This window comes from Amia ocellicauda, chromosome 6 (assembly GCF_036373705.1).
Source record: "Amia ocellicauda isolate fAmiCal2 chromosome 6, fAmiCal2.hap1, whole genome shotgun sequence".
NCBI lineage: Eukaryota > Metazoa > Chordata > Actinopteri > Amiiformes > Amiidae > Amia > Amia ocellicauda.
Window position 1 is genome coordinate 9,172,219 of NC_089855.1, and position 22,248 is coordinate 9,194,466.

The following is a 22,248-nucleotide window of genomic DNA, read 5'->3' on the forward strand; positions in this document are numbered from 1 at the left end:
GAACACACACAACCAGGTACATAAGAGCTTCCTTAAGAGTTTATTTAAGCTCAGTAAAACAAAACAAAAACACTGTAGTTTGATTCAAGTTTCCACACAATTGCACACTGTGAACAGAACCTCGGTCTCAACCCCCGTGCAGAGGGAATAAACACGGAAAGCACGGAGCAGAGAGATGGAGGCCAGGCTGGCGCCGCGCGGGTGATGGAGCGGGAAGAGACTTAGTAGGGACTTACTACTGGTTTACTTCACAGGATTCCCTTTGTACCCCAATTCAATAATAATAATAATAATAATAATAATAATACCTGAAATAAGTTAATTTACTTCCCTTTGGATCATTTCCTACTCCGCGTCTCGGAGGACAGTCTGGCTGCGAGACACCTGGGACTGAAACACACATTTCGCTTCACACAGAGACAAAGTCAAGACACACAGTTTGCAGTACCACTTTATCGCCAGACTGGGGCTGTACCTGGATTGTGTTTGACATGTTTGTGTCTCTCTTCTGTTCAAACTCACCCCTGTCTATTGGCCAGTGCACAACTCAACATTATAAAAGTAGAATTCCACCGATTATAACTGGCAGAGATAACAAGATATGTTTTCTGTTAAATAAATCTCTACTTCTTGATCCTTAGCTATAAACATTAAATATACAGTTCAGAAAAGAAAAAACAAAGAGAAAAATATATATATTTTCTTATTTAAAAAATCTTCCCTTTCGTTGTCACCATTTTCAAGCTTCGATTTTTCTTTCTGTACAGAATAATTCAAAGTAACGGATTCCTTTAAAAAGAAACGCTAGAGAACGCTGGATCTGCCCATGTCCACAGAGCCTTGATCATTCGGATCAAGCGTTTCGACTGGCGGCCGCTTCAACTGGGCCTTTGAGAGTGAAGGCAGGAGACGCCGTAGCCGTTCAGGTCCAGGACAGATCACTTCCACACTGCAGTGCAGAACCGTGTCCCAGCTGACGCACTTCATTCTGGCAGTGTTGTGTGAGGCTGTAGTTTGGTTATTTTTTGGTTGAGACACATATGAGGTGAGAATAATGCCGCAGTGATGTTACCCCCCCGAGCACACATCGCTGTGCAGTGCAATGTCATCTGTGCTTCAGATCCACTCTGCAGTACAAACGCTTTCTGTTTGTTTGTTTGTTTTGTTCATTACAGTGCACGTCCTGTAGACCGACAGGGAGCCTCTATCTTGTGCTTCTGTGTGTGGTCTGTCAGAGCGGGAGGGCGGCTGTGCAGCGGGAGAGGCTTTAATAAGAGTAGGGACAGCTACTCTACCTTTACTGACTATACATACAGGGGGGATCCACAGCAAAAGGTTAGTCTCCAGAGTGAAAAGCGCTGCCGATTCCCTGACTAGTGACCGGAGACGATTGAAGGCACAAATCGAGCCAGAGAGAATACAGATGCAGAATAAATCAATCCTGGTTTGGGAGCTGGGGCCGGGCTTTACTTGGAGAGAAAACAGCTGAAATTGCACTGGATCAAAAAGCGGTGCCCCTGTGCAAACGGAGACACACAGGGACCCGTATCTCACCCTGCCCACTGCACTGAGCCCTGTCTAAGAGCAGGACTGACACCAGAAGTACACAGCTCCATCGCACGGGACGCAAGCCGTCTGGAATAGTGCTGAGCAGCGCAGGACAACTGACACACAATCAAACAATCACTCGACTGAAGACGGGAGCTCCAGCGCTTGTGAACATACACTGAAATTGATTGTTTTCCCTTTATAAAATGGGTCTCTTTCTTGATTTAGCTTTTTTAATTATTTTTCAAATAGTTTACTAATGAGAACTGTATAATACAGTTCCTATAGAAAGTATTCAGTCCTCTTGGCCCATTTCACATTTAAATGCATCACATTTTCAGGTTGTAAAACAACAATGTGACCAATGTGAGAAGTCCAAGGGATGCGAACACTTCCTAGTATAGGCACTGGTTTTCATGGCGACTTTTTGAAGGCACATTCATCTGCAATTCCGCTATTCCCCACTAGATGGCAACTGGACACAATAATTGTCTCACATTGTCGTTCTCCAACAAGGAGAGGATTAGATACTATACAACAAATCAGACTCATTTGGGCACAGTGGGACCACGGTCAGGCACCAGGTGGTGGTCTGGGTGTGGTCAGGAGGTTCTCCACCCCCAGGAAAGATGTGCTTCTGTGTCCTGCCCCCTGGGAACACTGACAGGGAAGACCTGGTCCTACCCCCGCCTCTCCCAGTCTCCCTCTGGTCCGGTGGCGGTGAGGCGAGTGGGAGAGGATGGGCAGGGGGCGGCTACATCTCATCCTCAGACTCCAGGTCCCTGTCTGTCTTCAGAAGGCCCATCTCCACCGAGGGTGTCCTCCGCAGCCGCGTCCGTGCCACCCTGAGGGACAGAAAACTGCGTCTTAACACTGACACGCTCACACAGGGACACACACACACACACACCTAGGTCACACACAGGACACTCACAGGTCAACACACACTGACACGCTCACAGAGAGACATGTTCACTCAGTCAACACATACACACACACACCCCTGTCCAGCACACATTCACAAGCTGGAACATGCTAGTACTGACACGGGCACACACTAACATTCTGGTGTGTATGAATCTGTGTGTGTGTGTGTGTGTGTGCAGCGCGGTCAGCAGGGGCTGCTCACCAGCACACAGTGCAATAGACCAGGGCCACGGTGAGCAGGGCGAGGGCCAGGTGCCAGCAGTAACACATGGTGATGAACATCATGTTGTTGTGATCCATCAGGTCCCACTTGGCCAGCCCTCCTGGGGGGTACAGCACGAATCCGATCTGGAGAGAGAGAGAGTAGGGCACCGTCAGCAGCTCCACCACAACGCAGCTCCGCAAGAGCCCTCTTGGCAAACACACAGACACACAGACACACACACACAGACCTGCCAGAACCAGCTCCCCTGCAGCACGCTCAGCGCCGCCCGCAGCAGCTCCAGCAGCAGGTTGCCGCGCAGGAACATCTCCAGGAAGGCGGTGAGCGCCGTGCCGAACACCGCGTACAGCAGCAGCTGGTGAACATGGACGTCCAGCATCGCCCGACCGTGCAGGTGGTACAGGAACAGGAACCCTGCCAGGCGGGTAAGAGAGAGGGAGCAGGGAACACCAGAGGAGGGCAGTGAGGGAGAGGGAGAGAAGTGTATTTCATTTAATTTATTATAAATTTGTAAAATTGAGTCACAGAGACAGCGGGGAGAGACAGAAAGACAGAGAGCAGTCAGTGCCCTCAGTGAAGACAGACAGACAGACCGACGTACCCTCGGTGAAGAAGGCGATGGCGAGCAGCAGGCGGTCCAGGGCGATGGGGGCGGAGCCAGTGGTGTGGACGGCCAGAGCCACACCTCCCGCCAGGGCGAAGAACAGATACATGGTGGCGTGCTGCCAGTTCATGAGCCGCTCCCAGTGCTGCTCCTCGGTGTTGTAGAGCCGCAGCCACGGCCCGTCAGGCACGAACTGCTCTGCCAGCATCCCTGAGCACACAGCGACAGGGCGTCACACACTGCACACTACACACAGAGACAGGGCATCACACACTGCACACTACACACAGCGACAGGGCTTCACACACTGCACACTACACACAGTGACAGAGAGTTACACACTGCACAGGCACAGCGACAGGGCGTCACACACGGCACACAGTGACAGGGCGTCACACACTGCACACTACACACAGCGACAGGGCGTCACACACTGCACACTACACACAGCGACAGGGCGTCACACACTGCACATTACACACAGAGCACAGCACACACTGCAAAAACACAGAGCACAGACTCTCACACAGGTGCATGCACACTCACACAGAGACACACTCACACAGAGAGACACACTCACACACGTCTCACCTATCACAGAGAAAGCCACAGTGACGGAGGCCTCCAGGATCTCGAGGCGGCGCTGCACCACCCGGCTGGCCAAAGGAGGCGCTGTGCCCCTGCCCCTGCGTGCCACATGCCAGAAGGAGGCCTTGCCGGCCCACCACAGCCCCGCCACCAGGAAGAAGCTCCCAGGCAGCGCGTGGCCCTTGAAGTTCCCCATGGCTCCTCTTGTCTCAGCTCCTGCAAACAGAGGATCAGGCGGTCAGCGCGGCCCGGGGGCCCATTCAAGCACAGTGGCTGTGTATGTAGGCTGTGGGCTCCTTGCCAAAATAAAAGCCTCTCCAGGATACAGAGGGGTTGGGAGTTGTGTTGTCCAGATACCAACATTTTGGTACTGGTACAGAGTCATGAATTTTAATACATGATACTTTTCCTAAGAAAAGTGGAATCACTGTCTAATGCCATTATTGTGCTTTATTTCAAACCTGGACAAGGTTTCAGTGGTGCTGCTGCCATCTCTAATCCCTAAACAAAAGATCAAAACGAGAATCCGTGCCTCTACGCTCTCAGGACACTTTGTTCGTGAAGCGCAGTTCTGCACAGAAATTCAGAGCTGTGCGTTCTTGGAGTGTTTCTGCATGACGTCACTAAGCCCCACCCGCAGAAATCGATGCCGAATCGCCGCGGCCGATGACGAGACAAGAGATGATGCAGAGATCGAGTTAAGCTGAATGAAAACTACACGACCATTACACAGAGTCTGCACTGTTTACACACCAATAGCCCTACATCACTGTTGTCAGCCTTCTTCTTAAACAGAGGCTCGTTAGCCAGATCAAATCATCACTTGCATAATCAAAAAGTATCGATTCATTTCAAAATGCTGCTATTCTACCATTTTCAAACCTCTAGTACCATGGTACTTTTTCAGTAGCGGTATACTGTGCGTCACTTGATGGGAGACCAGTACAGGCCTGAAGTCTGGCACTGGTACCAGAGATTCACTGTGCTGTGGAAGTGCGTCATGACAGGTGTGGCGTGAACGAGTGAAGCTCCGCGGCCGTCAGCAGAGCTCCTGGGTAATGGTCGCCTCCCCATCTGTCTGCTCGGCTGTCTGAGAGCTGCGGTCCTGGTGGACTGAGTCGAGAAGGAAGGGCTGCACTGAGTACCTGCAGATGATTATTCTGTTTATCTTTCTAATGCCCATCTCCAGCACAACCTGCCCCACTGACCTTGAGAAATCAAATCAATCCATAATCAAGGGTTCTACCCACTTGCTGTCCTGCAGTGCTTCAGGTATCCTTGTCCCGAACAATTCAAAGGAAGGATAATTAAATGTGGCCTACTTTAATCCAGAGTGGACACCCCCACCCCCTCGTCTCTCTGTGTTTCTTCTCTCAAAGTGGTTTCCTGACAGGTACAAAGCTGAGAGCACCGCCATGATCCAACTGAGTGAGGATGTTAAAACACAAGACGAAAGACAGACTGGACAAACTTCCTCTCTCTACCTCTCTACCTCCCTCTCTCTCATTTAAGATCCGTTTATAAAAGCTTTATTGGCACGACAAGCAGTGCGACTGATGCCAAAGCTACATTACAGACTCATACACTCAGAGCACCTCCAACACAAGCAGTTCAGCGCTACAGTGTGGCTCTGGGGGCTCTGTGGGTGTTATAAGTTGTCTGGGGCCCCCCTCTCTCCTCTCCCAAAACCCCCGCAGTCTCTCCTCCCGGCTGCGGAGCAGGGCACCCTCTGAGGCGCCTGCCAGCGTGAGGGAGCTTCTCCATCCATCTCTCCATCCCTCCATCCCTCCCTCCATCCCCCTCATATCTCACCAGCTCTGCTTTGAACCCATTGTTCTTCTCTAGGATATTTTTCAAGTTTCAAAGCACCTCATTAATATACTGCAATACAGGGCAACTGAAGAGTGAGCGAGAGACAGAGAGAGAGAGAGAGAGAGAGAGAGAGAGAGAGAGAGAGAGAGAGAATGAGAGAGAGAGAAAGAGAGGGAGAGAAGGAAAGGGAAACCATCCTGGCAGCTCACCGCTGATCTGTAACTGACAGCAATGTAAACAAAGGGGTAATTTTTGAATAAAGGTGATTATCCCTTCTTTAACGATGGTTATAAACCATAATCAGGAACTGCTACCATGTATCTCATATTGTTCGTTTTAACTCTCTCTCTTTCTAGCTAAAAGTTCTGTCCACGGTGACTCATATTAAAGGACTTGTAAGGGACTGAAAAATGAGGCAATAAACACACACACACACACCCTGTCCTGTTTCTCTCTCCGTCTCATATCTCTTCCTCTCCTCCCTAGCAAACCTGAAGCCCTGGCTCAATGATTAACCCCAGCGCTTGGTACCACTGTATCCGTGAAGCCGGGAATAAACTTTCACTCCACAAAGGCCTGGTTGATCTGCACTGTGGGAAATGTTTTTCATATTCAGACCCGAAAATCTCCTGCTGTCTGATGACACCCGGCCTCCCTTCCTCACAAGTGAGGGGCAGTTTCACTAGGGGCATGTAAAACGTGCAAATCATTGCAATGAAAAGACAATTAGCACCAGACACCCATCAAACCCTGATTAGATCGGTCTGTGGCTGGTAGACCGTGTGTTGAAGCTCACTGCAGTTACTGTAAGTCTGGCAAACAGGTCTGAATGCATTTACACATTACTGTCACCGAATGTTAAAAAATCTCGATGTTAATACGGCGTCCGCTCAGTGAAGCACACGCGAGCGCAACCGCACACCTTGTACCATCAGCATACTGTGATTGTGAGCCTGGTGGTCTGTGATACTGGTTGGATAACGGGGAAGCTGTGGTTAACAGGAACCAGGCCTGGACACTGTGGACACCTTAATCAGGTGGTTATGGGTTATGGCCCCTGTATGGTTAGCAAAAACAAATAAAGGAATCAAATCCAAGTTTCTGTCAATAATGTTAACAGCCCTGCAGACGTGACTGCGAGCAGAGAGCCGGAGATGTGGCATTTTATGGCTCTGGGCTTTTCTCTATCGTTAACTTTTTGCCTGTCGTCTCCCCAAGCCTTCAGAGCAGTTCTTCACCGGGCGGGGGGGGCGGGATGGACAGACAACAAAGCTGCACTCACAGGCAGACACTGAAGCCTGTGGTTTCAACGGCCCCACAGACAGGGGGCAGAAACCCCGTGCCTGTGAGCTGCGGGGATGGCTGCTCTGCTTCTTCATGCACCGACGGAGGCGTTAACCACCAGCGGTGCTGTGTGAGTCACGAGGGGCTCGGATTCACAGCCCCCGTCCACTCCACACAGACAGACAGACCAGCAGGAGCCTGGGCCCACGCCGGCACCATGGATACGGACACTCACAGCCACTCGAGGGCCGCCCTGTGAGCTCACAACACCCCCGCCTGACACGCACAGGAGAGGGGCGTCTGAAGAGCCCAGCACTGCTCGTGGAGAGCCGGAAACCACTCGGTGCGAAGCATCCCCCGGGGTCTCCACGCCATTTTTACTGCTCAGAGTGTGGCCTCACCTTTGGGGATTTTGCTCTGGAAGTCTGCTTCAATCTGTTTGTTTTGTGTGTGTGTGTGTGTGTTTTCCCCCCCATTAAGTCTGTCTAAATGTGCATCAATTGAGAGACATACTGGGATTGAGGAGAAGAAATCCGACCCTGACACTGACACAAACACACCAATATCCCACACCTGTCAGGGGTCATTTACTAAACATCTGCTCGGGGGTTGAATTGGTGTGATTTACAGCCTGCTGTCCCAAAAGAAATATATATACAGATTGTAAAAGTACTACTGCACGGATTATAAGATTATCAACGCCCTTTGCAACTTTCCAGGAGAAATGTGCCTGGGTCTGTGTCTATATAACCGGACACTGTGGTCATACAACTCTGTCCTCCACGCTCTGCAAATGGTTCAATGCATTTTTATGTTATAATTACTTTCATATAGGTCTAAAAGTCGGGGTTTTATGACCTTCGGTTGTGGCTGTATAAATGCATCTCCATCACTGTGGCGGTTTCATGCGCCGGCGCACTCACTGCCTTGGCCAGACACCAGTGTGGAGAAGGGGACGTGTTTCGCAGGCGAAGTCCTTTCCCATCCGTGCGACTCATTTTGCCTTCAAACTTACCCTGCGATTATTCTAGAGCAGCCAGATGTTTACATGCAACATCTGTACGCGTTCAGCCAGTAGCGGCAAAAACAACCACCGCAACAACAGAGACTGCAATAATAATAAGAGCACCTTTCCTTTCCCTAGCGGATACTTTTTAACTTCATGTTAGTTACACTGTAGCTGATTCGAGATCAGTCGCACAGCTGGATACATTACTGAATGTACTGAGCGATCACTGTATAGGGATCCTCGCTGTACCCAGTTAACCCCGCCGGGACCGATGTCTTACCCTCTCTCTGTCTGATCAGCGGGGCAGTCACTCCTTTCTTCTGCTCTGGAAAATAAAGTCCCAGTCTGGAGTTGTGGCAAAAGTGACGTCACCGGCGCAGCAGGGCAGCCCCTCTGACCGAGCTAGGGCATCTCCCGGGCAGCTGAAACACCCCTGTCTGGACTGTCGGTCGTCACAGTGGAGGTCCGCCAGAAAACGAGATAAATAAAAAGTCAATATTGGTAACACTTACTCCACATCCCACCCGTCTGCCAGAAGCGCAAAGACACGACTTAAAGACAGTATTTGAAGGGCTACTTGGTCTTTGATTGTGCAGCAGGCTCTTCCCACCGGCGCCGGGATTGGCCAGGGCGGCGGGGGACCGGGCCCACCCGGCGGTGTTTGGTCCAGCCCCCCGTCCGTCTCCGCGCTGGGTTCGGTTCCACGTGTGCACTTTGCGCCCCCTGGCGGCCGCTGGAGGAGGCGCCCGTGTTTATCCGCGCTGAGGCGGAGACGCGACTTTCGGCTGGATTGACGTCACAGATCAATCTGGGATCCCGTTAAAGCATTTCTCTGGGCGGTGGGCGAGGTTAGAGACAAACCCAAACACCGCGGGGCCTTTCTGTCTCTGTGTTGTTATTGTGTTTTGTATGTGTTGTGTTGTGTTAATCTGTGGGATCATCCGGACTGCATTGCTGCTGTATGTTCATCTGTCACCTGTTGTGCCGAAACTACAGGACCTTCTGGTGAATGGGGGGGTCCGAGTTACACCGTCCCCAGGGACAGCAGTCCCACAGGCTGAGTGTGTGCTGCTCCAGGAAGGCGGATCTGGGAGGAGAAAAGTTTCTGCTACGTGCAAGAAGTCACAGCCAGGGAGAGAGGAGGAGGAGGAGGGAGGCAGACGAATGAGCCTCGTTGGGGATCAGTTTGCAAGGAACAAATAGAGTTTAACACCTCGGGCCAAGACTTCAGTAGACGAAGACAGTGTTGTCCCTCTGTGTGCTGAGCCGTGCGTCAGATGATCCACAATTCCCCTTTTATTGCCATTGTTACTGACTTCATCTGATCCTAGAGACATGGTTACAGTGATACACCACACTACAGTTTACTCTTGTGTGGGACAAAAGTGTCACAGCCTCATATTTGTAAAATAAGATTAATTACTCTTTGGCCTATTTCCATTGTATCAATACTACTACTACTACTACTATTAGTACTAATAATTATATTATGGGTCAACAAACAAACAAACTAACCCTCAGCGAAAGTAAGAAATGGAGTGGCTGGTGGCTAAATGGTTTCTGCCCAAAGATTGACTGTGCTCCTCTGTTGGTGCCGGGTGGCCAGTGAAGACCCTGCCCTCACAGTGACAAGTGTTTCCTGATCAACCGGCCGCTCCTCTGACAAGCTGACATCGATACTGAATTACCACTGAGAGAATAACATACAGCCATATTTATAATAATATTTATTGTGATATTGTAATATCAGTAATAATAATAATAATAGCACTTTAACAAAATGTATTATAATAGCGTATGGAAAAGCATACAATACATTTAGTAATTGTGTCACAGGAATGTTTCATTTATGTCACAAAAGAACAAGAAAGTCCTCCAGGTGTGCAGGTTGTGGCAGCTGTCCAACCTCTGGCCCGTGTCACTAGAGGGTCTGCAATGCCGACACAGGCAGGGACGAGGAGAGGGGACAGGAGGAGGGGAGCAGAAGAGAAGAGAGAGCCGGAGGAGGTAGGCAGAGCTGGCCATGCTGTGCTGTTGAATCTTCCTGGCAGGTCTCTCTCGCTCTCTCCGCTGCGGACCACTGTGACACCGTGGAAGGAAGCGCTGGAAGACCACCAGAGTGCAGGGTCACAGGCGCAGTGTGACGCAGGAGGGGTAACAGACGGCAGGGGGGGTCCTTCGTGCTCGCTGTGGTGGCTGGCAGCTCAGTGACCCCAGAGCAGACTCCTCGCTGGAGTGAATATAATGGTGGCACTCCCCACTCCCAATACACGCACACTGCGTCAGGATGTTCTCCACTGCCTCTTAATAATGAGACAATGCCCCCGACAAAAGCACCTAGTTCTGCTTGCTACTTGGGACAGGAAGGGGTCCTTCTCTTTCCTCAGGCCTGCTGGTAGTTGGAGGCTGTGTGCAGGTCAGAGGTCAGAGGTCAGCCCCACGTGTGTGTGTGTGAGGGATGGGGGTGGCAGTGGCGGCGGCGGCGGCTCCTCTCTGCGGTCAGGGCACCTTGACGCGGACGGAGGACCAGTAGAAGGGCTCGGGCATGACCACGAGGACACGGCAGGTTGGGCACGTCTGCTTCTTCCACAGCCACTTCTCGATGCACTGAAACACAGAGAGGGCCGGCCCGCGGGTCAGTAGCGCTCCCTGCCTCTGCTCCTGCCCTCCTACCCCCGGCTGCTCCTCTGCCCACTGACATTGGGTCAGTTAGTGCTGAGGGTGGCGATCATTCCCATATGAACACCCTATCATATTTATAATTTATATTTATATTCTTATATTGTCTCCCAAATGTATGAAGATGAATAATGTATATGTTGTACATCTGTGAGTATTCTGTATCAGCTTGTGCTCAACAATAGTTTACCATTAACAGCTATCTTTGAGAAACAGGCGCATTGATTTAATGTCTGTGGCCTCTTAGTGGCTAATTCACCACAATCAGGATGTAATGAACTACAGGTGTGTGAGTGGCAGCCCCCTCTCCCCCACCTCACCCTGCCAGGAGCTCTCCTGGGCCCCCCCCCGGCCCCCGTCCTCCGACATCCTGAGCTGTGCGCCGCCAGAGTCATGGCAACACATCCTGACCAGGCTTGGTCGGTTGTGCTGAGGGCCAATTACTGAAATAATCTCTCTCCCTTCCTGCTTCCTGTGTCCGTGGGCTGTAGGGGAGGCGAGTGAGGGAGTCTGTGGGGAGTCGGGAGTCGGGAGCCGGTGTGGTGTGGGTCTCGCTGCCCATGGGACTGGCTGTGGGAACAGTGAGCCCCGCCCTGGTAAAGACTGTCCCTCCCTGAGCCCTCAGGCCCCTGACCTTAACCTGGGTAAAGGTGCCATGGGATTTTTACACTTTCTGCTCACGGTGTCCTGCTGGTTTACCATAGTTTGACAGCATTTGTTGACTGAGCTTCACCACACTGGTCCAAGAGTATCTCACCATCCCACAGCCCAGTGCAGTGAAGAACAGTGCAGGCTGTTACACTATGGTAGCACCACATTAAAACCATGTTAAATTGCACAGCACCTCTTGTGAATGTGCCAAGGAGCCGCTTTGTGACATATTTCAGTGCAGCCCAATGAGTCGAGCCTGAGATTTCTGTTCACAGAATGAGATATTTATTATCTTCCAGTGTTGACATTATAGTACACTGCAGTCACAGCGTTTCCACACAGACACACTCTGAGTTACAGGCACGGTATCTACAGTTCACTAATAAGCAAGAAACACATCTAAACACAAGGCCACACTGAGCAGCACAGGGAAAATAACCAGCACGGTGGACAAGGAAGTGTTTGCAGTGACAGCGTACTTTCAGCTGTGGACATTTGTGTGGCACAATTCGACTTTTATGTCAGACCAAAGCCAAAGCACAGAACTGCCGTTGATGCTGTCAGAATAATATGATGCCAGTCGTGTGCTGATGGTTTTCACTCTATAGCCTAATTGTTCAAGTAGAATTATGAGGCGTTTACTCTTTAAACCCATGAAACAAATCACTGCAAAAATCTCTGTCCTGCAAACATTTGATGTCTTATGCAGCAAGAAGAGTAACACACAGTGCTTAAATTGTGCTGTTTGTTGTTGTGAGACGGTAGACAGATGTGCTAAAGGTCAAAATCAATGGAATCCACATATTTGTATTTGTGCTTTGTGTTACTAAGTCAAAAGCTGCCTGATTGATTCCAGTGGGGAGCGTTTCCTCTCACCAGGTCTTGGTAACACATGCAAAAGAGTACAATTAAAAAGACAATTTAAGCACTGCTCACACAAAGCTGCTATTTACTTATTAAAGGAAATCTCCACCCTTGCGTGAATCAACTTCTCCAAACAACTAGACTTGTAGGCCAGATTGTTTTTAAGGATCAAGGCACAATGGGTCATTGCTCATAGTAACCCATCCCAGATCTAGGGTTATGTACACAGGAGCAGTGGCCCCTGGTCGTTTTGGCAAGAAAGATGTTTCGGGGCGGTTGTGTCCATCGTGAGAATTCACTTCCTCACACAGTAGCGTGAACGCATGGCGGATGCATTTCCAGTACTTCACCGTGTGGTGACACAGAAGTGGGTGTGTCCAGTGATGGAAGCACAGGGGCGGTGAGAACTGAGACGCAATAAGGGCTGGAGGATGAAGACTCAGGTCTGAAGGGGTTCTCTTCCTCACTGGCCATGGAAGAAGAGAGAAAGAGTGTGCCATCTTTGCACTGGAGCCAAATGCACTGCTGTCCTCGAGCTGGCACTGCGATCCAGACGAGACTCGTGCTGTGGGATGCTGTCCTGCCAGGGGAGGCATAACCACTGCATCCTGCCTCCGGGAGCCATGGTTGGACTGTCCGATTCTTTTGCTTTAGCGTGGCTCTGCGGTGTTCTTCCCATTCCTCTGTGTCTCTGTGTGTTGGGGTGGCAGGAGGTGTAGAAGTGCGGGGGTGGCCGGGGGGCTCAGAGGGCGATGGGGGATGGTGGGGTGCGCTCCGGGCTCAGCGCTGGCGGCGGAGGGAGCCCTTCCGGACGGGCGGCTGCTGATCCTCCTGTCCAACACAACAGCAGCATCACTGACACTCACAGCTCTCCTCGGCACCGGCCACGCCTCCGTGGCTTTTGTTTCTCTACACCTATCTCTCCGTTTTGTTTTAGTTTTTTGTTGTTTGTGTAAAAAAACCCTGCATCAAGTGCAAACAGACATGGGCAGCAACCATGGTGCCAGTGCTAAACAAGTGTGCCATTCAAGATCTGAATCTCTCCCAGGCATGGCACAGCACATTCTCAGGCCGGTTTGGTACTCACAGGAGTCTTGCAATTACAGGCTGTGTGTGTGTGTGTCGGGGGGATGGGGGGGCGGATGAAGTGGTGCAAATGATGCTCTGGAAAGTAAATGCCATCCTGTTTTCCTCGTGCATCATCATTAACGGGGCTGCGCTTCACATTCTCGCCCCTCGGTGGATTATGCATGTGTGTGCGCATGCACGTGTGTGACTAGAGGAGCTTGTGGAGAGGGCTGGGGAAGCTGGCAGCAGACTCAGGGGTGTGGGGGAGGAGCAGGCAGAGGCAGCAGGGAGGCACAGCGGGGACACAGGCGGGGCTGCGGGGCGCGGGGCCCGGTGGGGGGCCCGGGCGGCTCTGTGCGGGTGCTCAGGGGATGCTACCTCCTTGTGGAAGCGGTGGGTGCAGTGCAGCTCCCTGACGCCTCTGCCGCGCAGCTCATCGTGACAGATCACACAGACGTCATCCGTGCTGCCCTGCAAGACACGACACCACGGCTCACTGGGACCCTCCCTCACTGCGCCTGACTGTGTGTCTGCCTCTCTCTATCTATCTATCTGTATATATATATAATAATATAAGTATAATAGAGAATTACATGCTGAGCTAAGTGGGAAACTAGTTCAATGCAGACCTGTAAACATAGTTCCTCTAAAGTAACACAGTGGCGGGGGTTGTACAGGAAGAGGAGAGACCAGCAATGAATTCCAAATTATTTTTTCATTCATTTCCATTATTATTATTGTTGTTGTTGGAGTTTAATTTGTCAGACTCCTTTATCCATCAATTTTTTTTTTTTACAACAGTACAAATAATATATAACAAAGATAAACGATTTACGATTTATGATAAGCAAGATCAGATATTGAAATTAAATGTATTCAGTTTTGCTTTTCTTAAAAATTATGACAATGTATGGACAATGCATCCATGTTGCAAGAGAAGATAAACTGTTTTAAATCATGTTTTGTTCTTATTAATATGCCAATAATTATAAACTGACTATTTCAATCCAGGGGGCAGGAGCGGAACATGTCACTTCTAAAAACATGTATATACAGCGACAAGGCCAAAGGCAAACCCGTGGCTCAGCAGCCGCACCCACCAGAGACACGGTGTGGCGGCCGCGGAAGCACAGGCGACGTTCAAAGGACTCGGCCAGCTCGTGGATGGGCAGGAAGTGCGCGTCGGGCCCGGAGGACTTGCGCCGGTTGTCGTCGGAGGAGGAGGCGCGCCGGGCCTTCTGGTGCGTCTGCGGCTCTTTGTCCTCCCGGCACTGCGAGTACGCGGACGAGGGCGCCGTGCTGGCAGCATGCAGGCGGCGCAGGTGCATGGCGTTGAGCTGGGCCTGGGGGTGTGTCGGGGGGGACACGGGAGACAGGGACACAGTGAGTGAGGGAGTTGGGGACACACAGAGATGAAAATTCCTCAAACACGTTTAAAGACACACACATATACATAAGAGTCTGACTGTGGTGCTGAGTGACCTGGGCTCACCTGGGCAGCTCCCTGCTTTCCCCAATTCTTGGCTGTGTACAAATTCCCCCCTGGCCTATAATCTCTGACGCGTAATTCTGAGACACCTCTGTCCTCTATATACATAAATAGCAAGTGACTCTAAATACACTGGGTGCAGAAGCTCATTACTACATGACAAACATTAACGCAGGACAAGACCCTTATGCAAGTTTCCCACAGTGTATCTGCACTGTAATTTGGCACTTTCCCCCCTGGTGTGTCCACTCTTGTGCTTTAATATTTTCCAGTTTTTTTCCATAATGGTTTACTGTAGCTCTTCATGCTTTACAGTGATGTCGCCTTTCTTTAGAATACTGTGAGTTTCCCCATGATCCTCCACAGTGTTTTGTTGCATGTTAAAGCTCCTTTCATTAACTGCTGTTGCTGCTGGGCGCTGGGCTTCACCGAGGGAATAATTCAATTGCAGGATTCTTCACGGTATCATTAGCTCTGAAGTTGCCATGAGAATCCGGCACTATCTTTACAAAAGCAGTCTGAGTGTCTCTGTTTACTTACATTTATGAATTATAACTGAACTAGTACATTTCACAATGATCTACATAATTGAACATGAAGACTGTATCTCCGGTCCTGGCAGCCATAGGAAACACTGACCCCTGGTGCCAAGGTCTGGTATTACAGATATTTTAATCAGGGAGGTTGTTGGGTGTTGTGACCCGCTCTGGCATCACACAAACAGACACACTTCTGCGCTGTTGTACCCCTGGTAGTGTGGACTGCATATTTATACTTTATTGGATGGAGGTGAGTGAGCAGAATCATGGCTGTGTACTCCCATCATGTTATTATAAATTTAAATTAGTGGTCAATGAGTCTGTCTGTTTCTGCTTCTCCCTGGGGTTTAGAAAACGTTTCATCCTGACCGAGTGTCTCTATGCGGGGTGTCGGGGTCGCCATCGCAAGAGGGTTGAGCCCAGAATCCCCTTGCAGCCCTTTCAGGTTGCCGTCCGAAGTGTTGGAGTTAGTAAATTTAGCAGCTGGATTAGTGCTGAGAGCCTGGCTTGCATAATGAGCTCATGGTTAATCTGGTTAGCAGGTGCGTGCTGCGGGGCTGTGTGTGGCTCACAGGGGCAGGGAATGAGGCAATCGGCTGTACATACAGCCTGATCTGTATATTGAAGCCAAAGAGAGCCTGCTGGACAGGGCCATAACACTGTACTCTGGACCGGTCAGGGAACACAGGAGAGGAGGATGTCCCTCACACCACTCTCACTACCACCATAACATTGGCACACGTGAGCAGTGTAACTCCAGGCAGGCTGCTCTCCACACACACTCCCCCTGGTGGTGTGCTGTGTCCCCAGGCAGGTGTTCTCCATGCTTCCAGTGAGATCTGATCTCAGTGACAAAGCTGATTACATAACAGATGAGGCACGAGCTTCTACCCCCACCTCACCTGCAGATACCCCATACTGCCGCCTGGAGACCCCCGGACTCGCCATCTGGAGTGACACTGCACTGACAGAAATGTTACTGCAACTCCAGAGGTAATTATTGCAGTTAAGACACCTGCAAGTGAAATATCCCTCAAATACTGTTCGCAGCCCCTAAAATTATGGGTTGATATGGACTCCTGTATTAGAAGGACTTTATCAGAAAAGTATCTGTGATTTTTCTGTTCCATTCTATAATTTTTGTAGCTTTTAAAACATAAAAGTGTTACCTTGTTCTCAGCTGCTGTAAACACCTCCAGAGATAGTCTGGAGTCTCAGGATATGATTTTTCAACACTTTCCAGAGAGCAGAGAAGAGCACAGGGTTTGTCTTGAGGGAATTATTTTAGGTTTGTTTACAGACTGACTTGTAATCCTTTTTTAAGCTTCTCAAAATATACAAGATTAGTTTGTTCGGCTTGTGGGTTACATTAAAGGAAATTCAATGCAAGTGTTTCTAATAATAGGCAGACAAACACACATTGCCCGGCTCCGTATGTATGGCTGCAGCTCGTAACGTCTCAATCAATCAATCCACACATCCATTGTTCTGTGGTATAGTGCCCATCGCAAGGTTGCCACAGAGCACTTCACACATTAAAACAACAACACAAGACTGAGATCAATACATGTAAAATCAAACCATCAGCCACAGAGGAGAGAAAAACAGGATTAATAGACATTTATAGGAGAAAATATCTCTGGGGGACCATGGCTAAAGGCCCAGGCAAGCTGGTTGCCTCCCCTCCAGCAAATGTAACATAAACAGGCAGCGTGAAGATCGTGAAGCTCTTGTATAGCTTATATATCTTGAAACAATGGTCCTATATCCATCTGTGTCAAGCTATGTGGGGCCTGCAGGGACACACGCACCCGGGGACACAAATGGAAATTGGGCTTCAAGGCATTCAAGACAGAAAACAGGAGACACTTCTTCACACAGAGAGGCGTCACAATCTGAACAAACTCCCCAGTGATGTGGCTGAAGAGACAATTTGGGAACATTCAAAAACAGACTGGATAGGATCCTTGGATCACTTAGTTATTAATGGACACCAAACGAGCACAATGGGGAGAATGGGCTCCTCTTGTATGGACACTTTATATTCTTATGTATTCACCACACCACCTTCTCTCAAAACAGCCCAAACCAGCCCAAACCTAGCCTCCTCCCTGCTGTGCCACGCACCGGTACCTCCCTGCTCTGTCCACACAATGCCCCTCTTGGCTGGCACCGGGGCTGCATTTGACGTAAAGTGTACCACTGACACTTCATGATCTGCCGAGCCGAGCACCCTGCTGTCTTCCTTTCTTCCTTTCTCTCTTTTTCCGTTTCTGCTTCTTTTCTGCTTGCTGCAGCTTCTCAGTCTCCAGATAATGACCGGAGAGGGTGGTTTCACAGCTGAAGGGCCGAACTCTGTCTCTGCTGTGATCTTACACGGACTCTAAACACGAGGCCGGCTGCCTGGATCTAGGAGAGTTCCGAGGACATGCGTGTGAGAAAACACTCTCGACTGGAGGACTGTCACACCGAACACGCTCTGAATGTGTGCCCTGCCACAGCGTTTATGTGTCGCTTGTGCCTCTCTCACTGAAGACGCGTCTCACTGGTGTTGGTCAACCAAAGCTACTTTGCTTCATATCAGTTCTGCTCTGTCTGCTCTGTATTTCTCATGAATTTGTTTATTTGTAACAAAGTAAAATCGAACCCTCATTTATTATTATTATTATTGTAGTTGTTTTTGTTGTTATTTATTTGTTAGCAGATGTCCTTACCTAGTTGGCTCACCATAAACAGCCAGAGAATTAATTTGCCCAATTCACAGGAGCTCAATTATCAAATTAACCTCTGCCCGCCCTACAGGCGGATCAGGGCAGGCTGGGAGATACATGGCTCTGCACGCAGCTGACAGACAAATATAATTGATCCATCCAAACCATCAGGAACAGATAATTTGATGTGATATAATATTGATCTGTAGAGTCCCCATCGCCCGCAACAGAGCAGATGAAAAAACCCCAATGAGCCCGGCCCGGTCACAGCTCTCTGCTCCTCACAACTCACAGAGACGGACATTAGTACAGACAGATACACAGAGGGGTCCAGGGAGGCACTGGTCTAGAGACAGCATTATAGAAACATTAGTAAAGAGACATTAGTGTGGAAGCATCACTAGAGACATTAGCCTAGAGACCGGCATGCGGGTACTGGGCAGAGGGACTCTTACCGGGCAGGGCAGGGAGGCTCTGCGGTCGGAGATGGGCCGGGCAGGGCGTCTCCAGCTGGCCCTGCGTTCGCGTGCCGGCTCCTCGCTCACGCTGTGGCCCCAGAAGCTGCTCATCCACTTGGCAAAGTTAACATCGTCGTCCTCTTCGTGGTCCATGCAGATTGTGGGAAACAGCTTTGTGGTGGACAAGGCGCGCTCCCGCAGGAAGAGAGACGTCCGGGACGCCAGACACGACCACGCAGAGAGACACAAGAGACACTCAGACTGCTGCGCCTATGTTAACCGCGCTGAGATTTTTCTGAACTGGTCTTTTCTGTTTTTTGTAACCTTTATGTGCTGCACTAGGCTGTTGTATTGCAACTTTCTACACTGCAACTTTTCTGTGCTGCTCTGTGCTGTGCTCCTTGCTGCACTGTAGCTCCACTGTGTTCAGACTGACGCTGTGGCAGTTGCTTCCCCCTGTGGTTTGCTCTGACGGTTGGTGTGGTTTGTAGTTCTAAGCTGAACCAAAAATACTCTCCACAGCTTTTGGTGAAGTCTTTATATAAGCCAATCCTCCGTAATCAGTTTAGAGTCAGGGAGGGTAGGAGGGAGGAGAGGAGATGGAGATGGTGACTGTGTGTGTGTGTGTGTGTGTGTGTGTGTGTGTGTGTGTGTGTGTGTGTGTGTATGTGGTGGCGTGTGGGTTGGGGGCCGTTGTTGGTAGGGTGTGGGGGTCCGGCGTGCTTTTAATCTTTCCATTACAGAGCTTTGCCATGTCAGCCAGGGCCTGGAGGGGAGTCAGCGCCCAGCACACTGTCCCATACTTTCCACTGGCTGAGCACATCAAATGTGTCAATAACTATGGAGCGATGTCTACTTTCTCTCTGTCCCCTTCTCTCTCTCTCTCCCGAAGGCCTGGAGCCTCCCTCTGTCCTCTGCCTGTACGAAGAGGGTCGCTGTGAGCTGGGGAGGGGAAGAGAGGACAGCAGGGGATGGGCGTGTTGACCGGGCCAAGTAGGGTCTGCCCGTGGAGGCCCTCGCTGACATGCCGAACACTTTTTATTTGCCTTCTAAAACACACTTAATACAATACGATTATATTGCCTCTTTTCCACTCCACGGCAGAATTCAGCGACAATCCGGTGATCCTTCAGGAAATCAATGTCAGCTGAGAGATTTCCACACGAGAAGACAGAATCAATTGCTGTGCCTTTGATATCGTGTTCCTCTTTTATTGCCTTTCTCTTTCATGAACATGTGGCTGGTGTGCCAACACTTTGCAGGCGGTCCGAGAGCCGAGCGACCCTGCTGAGCAACCAGGTGCACACACATATCGTTTCTGTTTGCTGGTGCTTATCTTCTCCCCTGCAGACTAATTACTAAGTAAATACAGAATAATATGACTATGATTGACTTTAATAAGGGTAATTACAGGAGAGGTACCCCACCCTAAATACCAGCTCCTGAGTGCCGCTGGCTTTCACAACAGAGAGACTATTTTCACGCAGAGAAGTGTGGCATTCTGGAACGAATTCCCCAGCCATGTTGTGGAAGGAGACTTCGATATGTTTGAGCTCCTTCACGAACAGAGTGGACGGCCAGCGACCAAGGAAGAGGAACGGGACTTCTCATTTGGAAACTTTCTAATGTCCCGTTATCTCTAAGTTACACACCGTGCCTCCCCTATCCCCGAACACACAAATACACACCCTACACAAATACATGTGGACCCCTGGATCTGGCCTAATGACTCAGTGCTAATTTGTAAAGGGGCACAGAGCGGCCAGGGGTGGGGGGATGATCTGGAAAGTGAGAAAGGGATTGAGAATCAGCAGGGAAAGGGAACGGGGGGAGGCCGATTACAGACAAGCCCGGCAGGAGGCAGATTGAAAAGCTGGTGAGAATAAACAAGGGTAACAGAGCAGGGCGGAGCAGTTGCTTGTGTGTGTGTGCGTGAGTGTGTGTGTGTGTGTGTTAGTGAGAGTGGGCAGTGCTATGTGTGTAAACAGGTCAGCCACGTGGGCAGCAGAGATGATGAAACCTGCTTTGAGGGCTATTCAAGTAGGCCAGATCCAGATCCTCCGGCCGTAGCTCCGACCCCAACACGTGAAGCTGGGAGAGCAATTTACATCATCCCCTGAGGAGCCGTGCGCCAGGGTCATTAACACTTAGGTCACATGGGAAATAAACATTGGATACTGAGAAGAAAACAAGGGCAATAGACCCAATTCTTTCCTAAGACCGCAGACCACTGACTCTGAACACTCAACTCTTTGTGTGTTGCTGTTGTGGTTGATGTATTGAGGAACCTGTTCATAATAACATGATTAGCGTTGGGTGTCTTGGGCAAAGATTTGATTCATGCTGGTGTCTTTAGCACTTAGTAATTATAATTATTATCAGGAAAATTCTTCACAACACATGTGATTTCAAGATCCGCTGCTTGAAAAAGATTTCAGTGTGGATGTAATGATATGAAATATGAAATCAGTGACCACTATGACAATAACAGTTCAACAACTTTTCAGTTCAGTTCAGTTCAACAACTTTTTGCTTCACATTATTCTATTGAAAGTGAAACTGAACATGGCTGTCACAAATTGGTTTAAGGAGTAACTTGACCTTGTGCACAGCAACGCCACACTGAATTTCTGTTGTGTGTTTCCAGTGTGGACACACAGGGGGACAGTTCTTCTATCGGTAAACATGTGCGACTGATATGTCAGTGAAGAATAACGGACGAGCCCAACAATAGAAAGGAAAACAAGCGCCTTGCCGCGGCTGAAGGGTTAAGGCATGATGTTAAAAACTCAGCCCTTATCTCGCCCTGCGGTCCAAAGCATATGGGGAACAACAGGCACGGAAACGAGCAAGAAAACACAGGAAGGATTTGGAGCAGGGTGTAAAGTGACAAGTGACGGGTTCAGTCGGAGAGAGTGAGTAAGACGGGGTGAAGCGGGGTGAAAGAGTGCAGAAGCTATAAAGAGCATTAAGCACCTTACAGAAGCAGGGACGTCTATAGTTAGGCGCTCTCAGTCCTGTCACCCGTCGTGGCTGGGCGCTGCTGCAATGACACTCTCTGCACAGACGTCCCCTATAACCACCTTCCCATGGTGCCCCAGGGCTGCTGTCAGCACCTGCAGCGGGGCGACAGAGAGAGCGCAGTGGCCTGGCGGCACTCTAACCTGGCAGCTCAGCCCATGGCACAGTGACAGGGGAATAGAACTGGGTCCTGCTGCAGTCTTTGTTTATCTGCTGGTTTGTTTTTACCCATAACCCCAGAACATTATGGAGTCCAAGTCTAATAGTTCTACATGTTTATCAAAGGTCCGTGTGACCGATATGATGATCTACTCATTTCGATTGACCTTTGAAACCAGAAGGTTGTCAGTTGTGTCTGTGATCCTGGGAACAGCCGAAACCTTGGCACAGTGGATGTTAGTTTCACGTCTCCAGTGTTAATAGCTGTTGAATTAAGGAAATAACATTGATTTCTGTACAATGAAGGTGGCAGTCTTTAGCGAGGGCAGATTCTTGAGGCATTGATCTTTACTGTTGCTGGCAGCAGCACCAGAGACACTTTAGCATTAAAGGGCAGTACTTCAGACATACCAGTCCCCGCGCCTGTCATCGCACGCAGGTGTCCCTGCAAACGGCACAGTCCCAGCCCCTCCGGCGTCCACACACTGCAATGTAGGCTGCGTGAGACAGCGCTTCTGCCCCCATGTACCACACAGTCATCGCACGGTGACCTAGACTGCAGTGACAGTTAATTATTTTGAAATATAAATTCAACAAATAGGGCAAGAAGCAGA

General features: G+C 49.9%; 2 protein-coding genes across 4 annotated transcripts; both read right to left on the reverse strand.

Moving 5' to 3' along the window:
* Positions 1-21: 21 nt before the first annotated feature.
* Positions 22-8,768, reverse strand: tmem45a (transmembrane protein 45a). The gene is made up of 6 exons (XM_066706028.1): positions 8,276-8,768; positions 3,894-4,106; positions 3,300-3,512; positions 2,928-3,112; positions 2,678-2,823; positions 22-2,393 (listed from the first exon to the last, which is right to left on the reverse strand). Exons 2-6 carry the CDS (start codon positions 4,084-4,086, stop codon positions 2,303-2,305), a joined length of 828 nt encoding a protein of 275 aa, XP_066562125.1. The 5' UTR covers positions 4,087-4,106; positions 8,276-8,768; the 3' UTR covers positions 22-2,302.
* Positions 8,769-11,482: 2,714 nt separating this feature from the next.
* On the reverse strand, positions 11,483-21,508 carry lnp1 (leukemia NUP98 fusion partner 1). Of its 3 annotated transcripts, none has more exons than XM_066706030.1 (5): positions 21,436-21,508; positions 18,452-18,625; positions 14,358-14,600; positions 13,636-13,728; positions 11,483-13,020 (listed from the first exon to the last, which is right to left on the reverse strand). In XM_066706030.1, exons 2-5 carry the CDS (start codon positions 18,605-18,607, stop codon positions 12,970-12,972), a joined length of 543 nt encoding a protein of 180 aa, XP_066562127.1. In that variant the 5' UTR covers positions 18,608-18,625; positions 21,436-21,508; the 3' UTR covers positions 11,483-12,969. The 3 variants fall into 3 exon arrangements, with proteins under 3 accessions (XP_066562127.1, XP_066562126.1, XP_066562128.1); XM_066706029.1 differs by having other exon boundaries at positions 11,484-13,020; positions 21,431-21,508; XM_066706031.1 differs by lacking the exon at positions 13,636-13,728 and having other exon boundaries at positions 11,558-13,020; positions 21,431-21,508.
* Positions 21,509-22,248: the final 740 nt, after the last annotated feature.

What these genes read in the sequence shown, in the direction of transcription:
- tmem45a (XM_066706028.1), bottom strand. Translation starts at nt 4,086, where the DNA reads ATGGGGAACTTCAAGGGCCACGCGCTGCCTGGGAGCTTCTTCCTGGTG. An exon ending in CATCGCCTTCTTCACCGAGG is followed by an intron (nt 3,113 to 3,299) that starts GTACGTCGGTCT and finishes CCCGCCTGGCAG; the next exon opens with GGTTCCTGTTCCTGTACCAC. An exon ending in AGGGGAGCTGGTTCTGGCAG is followed by an intron (nt 2,824 to 2,927) that starts GTCTGTGTGTGT and finishes CTCTCTCTCCAG; the next exon opens with ATCGGATTCGTGCTGTACCC.
- lnp1 (XM_066706030.1), bottom strand. Translation starts at nt 18,607, where the DNA reads ATGGACCACGAAGAGGACGACGATGTTAACTTTGCCAAGTGGATGAGC. An exon ending in GAGCCTCCCTGCCCTGCCCG is followed by an intron (nt 14,601 to 18,451) that starts GTAAGAGTCCCT and finishes ACACACCCCCAG; the next exon opens with GCCCAGCTCAACGCCATGCA. An exon ending in GCCGCCACACCGTGTCTCTG is followed by an intron (nt 13,729 to 14,357) that starts GTGGGTGCGGCT and finishes CGTGTCTTGCAG; the next exon opens with GGCAGCACGGATGACGTCTG.